General features: G+C 40.2%; 1 protein-coding gene across 1 annotated transcript; it reads right to left on the minus strand.

The window, feature by feature from the left end:
- Positions 1–1,737: 1,737 nt before the first annotated feature.
- LOC104950239 (seizure 6-like protein) lies at positions 1,738–5,069 on the minus strand. Its single transcript, XM_010776726.1, has 3 exons — positions 5,010–5,069; positions 2,750–2,939; positions 1,738–1,808 (listed from the first exon to the last, which is right to left on the minus strand). Exons 1-3 carry the CDS (start codon positions 5,067–5,069, stop codon positions 1,738–1,740), a joined length of 321 nt encoding a protein of 106 aa, XP_010775028.1.
- Between the last annotated feature and the right edge of the window lie 801 nt (positions 5,070–5,870).

The raw sequence follows: 5,870 nt of genomic DNA on the forward strand, positions 1-5,870 counted from the left end.
TCTTTTATGGAAAATGAGCAATATATACAACCAGATATATTCATAAAAGATAATAAATTATAATTGTAAAAAAAAATGGAAAAAAGTAATGTAAAGTGTTTTTCATAATAAAAAAAAACTTGCTCATCTTACTGTATATGCTGAATTGGCCTAACAGGAAACCACTGGCCTAACAGCAAATGTCTATATCCTGTGTTGGCCTAACTTGCTCATCTATGTGCAATTTTGGACTGAATGCCATGCATGAAAGGTGCTATATAAATTATTATCACTCTTTCACTCTGAGACTCATAAGGCAGTACTATATTTAGTAATATTACCATGAATCTAGCCATTATTTACCATATTTTATTGGAAAACATCTCTGAAACTCTGAAAAAGTCATATTGCTAGTTTACCATAAAAAGCCAATTTGACCGATTGGTTGAGCATACTTTCCAAAAATTAATTACACGCTTGTTAAAACTTTTTTTGTGCATCAAGTTATCTAAATATGTTCAGTCAGTGCTCTGACACTAAAATATGTCAAAAAGGATATTTGACCAAAGAGAGTGATTTCTTCAGCAGTGATTTTTAGCATTGCCAACTTTCTCAGTGGAAGCTAGCTGAATGGCTTTCTGTTCGAAACACAGTGACATCTAGAGGTTGTGTTGTGCATAACATGTCAACCAGAAGGTAGAGCTGGCTGAATCAGATGGAACTTTTTTTCATGCTTTCAATAAGATATCAAGACACAAAATGTGCTCTACCAAATGGTGGTGCTGGCAGTTAAAGGGTTAATTTAGACTGTGGCTAAGAACCTTTATTTACCTGAGCTCGATAGAGAAGCGGTTCAAAATCTGACGTTAATATTATACTCAAGACTTTCTTAAATTGCCATATATTTTGTGTGTGTTATTTTCTTGTTGCTGTTGTCTGTTGTTAATACAGACTGTTTTATTTAACATATAAATGTTTTATGCAGTTCTTATTTCAAATCCTGCAAACCCATCTTTAAAGTTTTGTCCTTTGCCTCAACTTTAGTGAATGTATTGAGGGCATTTTCTTTTCTGAACTGACTCTTAACCTCTTGAAGATCCTGTCTTTTGGAGAATGTAGAAGGCTCAGTTTTAAAGACATTGCTACCACATGAAACTAGCAGACTAATGAGTCCCTCGGTACCAACCATGTCCTATTGCAAAGGAAGCTAACAAGCTCCACAGTTAAGAAACTGGAATAGCCATACTCACAGGGTCACTTGGCCTTTTATCTCAAAATATATTTTTAGTGAGCTGTTCAAAAGTGGTGTTTTCGCCTATTCTAAAAAAAATCTGCATTAGCACGTTCCTAAACAGTCGTGGAACTGCATACATTGGGTACAACTGGAAGGCTTAATGTGAGATGATGTTAGTTTACCCAACATTTTATTGTATTGAGAAACATCTTGACCTCTGTGTAAATGGACAGCATTTATAGGAAGCTTGACAGTCTTTCAGCCCGTTAAAGTACTTTTACAGTCAGCATTCGCCCACTCTTATTTGGCTGGCAGTGGTGAGAAACTAACAAACACATGACAGATTGCCTTTAAGCAGCAGGTAATGATGTCGATGCCGCTACTGCACTTGCCATCTGCGCTTTGGAGGGCGATCAATGAAATCTCTACACACTTTTCAGGGATTAAAACTTGACCAGCAGGATCAGGACTGACCCTGTCTTCTTAGAACCCCATCGCACATTCACAAAAAACTTCATATGTTTTCAAAACAAAGGCAGCTTCAGAAAATGGCTTTCAATTTCTGCTCTGTCATCAGCTGTCTGCTGGATAAAGCCTGAAACGCAATGTCCAGTAAAGTAGTTACAATATAAAGCATTAGTTAATTGTGTGGCTGATAGCAAAATGTATTTTCTGACTGACAGTAGTAACACATTGTGATAATGCACGACAAATTGCCTATCCCTGCCAGGACAAAAAAGCCAGGCAGACTTTATATGCTTATCCTCAGTAAAGAATAGTCCTGAGAATGCACTGAAATGGGCTTGTTTTCAATAGAATGTCATGTATTCTTGGCAACTTTTCCTGAATTAGACAATTTCTTTTTATCCACAGTCACTTAAATGAAGGAACATTTTAGAATTGTGATGACATTATTGGAACTATGTATGCGGTATTACCAGTATATGTTTAAAATGGACACTTAGGCTCAATACTTTTTAATCAAGCTTGTAGTTAGGGCTGGCCCCTAGTTATGCTACTACTGTATATGCTTTGACTGTCAGAGAATATGTACCTTTCAACTTTCTAATGCTACTATTATTATTTGCATGAACTCATGTTCCCATTATCACTGTTGTCAATTTGATTATCTATATTGTAATTGTATTATCTTTTGTTAATCTATACACTCAACATCTATCGCACGTCTGTCAGTGTTGGGAGAGGGATCCCTTCTCTGTTGATCTCCAAGAGGTTTCTTCAATTTTTCCAAAGGCCAAAGGTGATTCATATGCTGTATGTAATTGTATGTCTATGTAATTTATGACATTGGGCTATATAAAAGATTGATTGATCGATCGACCTTTGTATGCTGTGACAAACATCACGACCAGGCTTTGCACCTAAAGTACAACCAGATTACAGAAAGTCTCTAAAAGCTGATTAGCAAGCAAAAATGCATTAAATCATTTGAATTTAATTTTGATTGTTATCGCAAAATTCATGTGTCTAATTCAACATCCTGCAACTGGAATTTGTTCTGTCATACACACTCACCTTGGTATCTGAGCAGCGCTGATCCGACCTGAGGCATCTGGCTGTGGAAGCGGATAGAGATCTGATTGCTGTGGCTTCTTATTACCAACCCCCTCATCAGGATGGACTCATTGGCCAGCATTGAGTTCTCACCCTGGCCCACATCTTCAAACACGACCTTGTCTCCCTCAGATAGATTCACGTTCATCACCTGAAAGGAAAGAAAAAAACAGATTAGACCATTTACACCTCAGATAAAGAAAAAATAACAAAAGCTCTCTATTCTGGGATATAGAATCTCTTTAGGCGACGCATGACACTGACATTGAACCCCTAAAATAGAAAAGGCCCAGCAGTAGCAGTTAGGAATTTTCAACCCACCACAGGAGTGCACAGGATAATCCAACTCTGCATAGCAAGAGGTCCAAGATGTATTGGGTCCCTGTTTGTTCCTATGAAAGTTGCTTGGCACAAGAAGCAAAAATGGCCTTACTTTCAAAAGCAAAACTACCTGGGGCCCATAGAGCATGTGCATCTATAGTTTCCTTAAACCCTCCCTCCAGTCCGCCTCGTCACGACAGCTTCGTGGTCAGTCTTGGCTCAGCTCAATAAATGAAGCAGGAAAATAACTCTGTAGTCGGCTTTTGGCACATTTTACAACTTTTAGGACCTAATATTTTGAATAAAGGCAATTTAAGAGTTCATTTACAGATGTTGCTTTCACAATGCAATCCAATTGGAAAACTTGTTTTTGGGCCAAATGACGTCACTGACATGAAAGTTATAGTACCACCATTTGGCCACTACTCATCCGTCAGCTGCTGTGCTGATCCTGGTACTGACCTCTGAGATGCACTCTCTGTAAATGCTTTGCGCTGAGTTCATTCGTTCAGAGTGGCTCCCATTATTGTTGCCACACCATGCACATTCATCAGCCGGTGAGAAATAAAGCAGAGCATTTTCCAATTTCAGATCAGATACCAACATTCTCTATCCTATGAAGATGGGCACAGGACTGCCAGCCTTCATGGATACATTTTACATTTGAAGCTTTGGGCACTTTGAGATAAAGGGGTTATTATTCGCACAGTTCCAGGGCTTATTTGCATTCACTTGCATTCATTTCCTATTGAAATAAAATAAAAGAATAGGCATCCGGTGAAGTCAAGAATGGTGACCTGAGTTACTTTGTAGTTGACCTCTCTAATTCCAATGTCAGTGGAAACTGGAGTGAAGAGAGCCACACACATTTTCAGCATGTATTACAGCCTCGAAAGTCTGTTTTGCATAACGCTTGGGCACAAATCAAAAGTAAGAAATATGGAAGAAGCCAAAAGGACAACGTGTTTCACTGCAGATAGGCCTGATAATTGTCAGCTTGTCTCCTTTGCTGACAAGACGTCTGGTGAGAAATGTCGCTTTTATCAGCTTTTATCACAGCAGGTACTTCTTTATTCAGGCATTAAAAGGAAGGGGGAGTCTTGTCTTCACGTGGCCCTCCATAGATCATATCAACTGCCTGCTGTCTCACATAGCTGGGGGATGAATCCTCGGCTCTCCTGAGGAAAGCAGCAGAGAGAGTCTGAAGTGAAGTGAATCCACTGACAGAACACAAGTGTCAGTTAACAGTGTGTTCATGGTGTGTAAACATCCAAACCAAACAGACTAATGTACAAACTGTGGTTTAAATGTAACATACTTAAACCTGTATTTTTTATGATAAACAGTATTCCAGACAGTCACAACATGTCGTACAAAACTATAAGTGCAGGGATAAAAAACCATATACAAGTCCCAATGCAAGCATGTTGTTTCTCATGCGAGGCGTGGGAAGGTATTTTGAGCGGGGGTGCTGAGGTGCTGGACTCCAGTGAACACTATTACGGGCACTATAGAGCACGCACAAAAGCACTCCCCACACGCAAATACACAGCACACCCGCGACTGTTACAATGAAGGCTCGATAATCAGCTCACGGCATACTGTATAGGCAGGGGTAAAGTGCTATTTTTTACGAGTGGGGAGTGGACCTCACCTCCTCTAGGGGGGTCCGGGGGGATGCTCCCCCGGGGGGAGCATCCCCCCGGACCCCCCTAGAGGAGGTGAGGTCCACTCCCCACTCGTAAAAAATAGCACTTTACCCCTGCCTATACAGTATGCCGTGAGCTNAGGTTCCAGTAGATCTCTACTATCCAATAAAACTGAAATTCTCAGAAAAATCATATTAAAAAAGTTAAAAACAATTACTTGCTTTTGGCATTGAAATGGATTAGAATCTCACCTTTTTGCTGGATGTCAGGCAGGCCAGGAAGTCATTCCCTTCAAGTCCGCAACCAGTCATAGGAGTTCAAATGCAAAGCCTGAACGATGACAGGAGCGGGAGATTTACATTTTACAATTATATTTTTAATTAAGACCAGAGCAGTGCGTACATATGCCCTGTACGACATGCAGAGAACAGATCAAATCCCCATAGTTAACTTTAGTCTAAGTTATCTCAGTGGGTCTCAAATGGTTTGGTCACAAATTATTCAAAAGATTATTTCCGCGGCACACCTTCATATGGTCATTATCGTTATAAAAAAAATAAGAGAATAAAGGAAAAACAGTTATGAAATACTATATGGCAGTAAAACAAGAATACAGTTTGAAAGGGGAGTGATTTGTAAAATATCCATAAAGAAAAAGAACATCTGCTTACAGTTGTGTTTCATCTGGGTGTTGAGAGATGTATCCATAGATCTCTTAATGTTGCTCTCAAAGTGCACCAGATTGATGCTTTTAACTTCAATATTTAAAAAAAATCTTCCCTTCCCGGGGGAGGATCCCCCCGGACCCCCCTAGAGGAGGTGAGGTCCGCTCCCCACTCCTAAAAAATAGCACTTTACCCCTGCCTATATGCCGTGAGCTGATTATCGAGCCTTCATTGTAACAGTCGCGGGTTTACTGTGTGTTTGCGTGTGGGGAGTTTTTTTGTGCGTGCTCTATAGTGCCCGTAATAGTGTTCACTGGAGTCCAGCACCTCAGCACCCCCGCTCAAAATACCTTCCCGCGCCTCTGCCGCAGGTCCTTCCTTCCTGCAGCGGTCAGACTATACAACCAGCCCAGCCCCTAGTAGACCCCGCACAAAACAACACAGACT

This window comes from Notothenia coriiceps, unplaced genomic scaffold (assembly GCF_000735185.1).
Source record: "Notothenia coriiceps isolate Sejong01 unplaced genomic scaffold, NC01 NC01_scaffold00017304, whole genome shotgun sequence".
Lineage (NCBI taxonomy): Eukaryota > Metazoa > Chordata > Actinopteri > Perciformes > Nototheniidae > Notothenia > Notothenia coriiceps.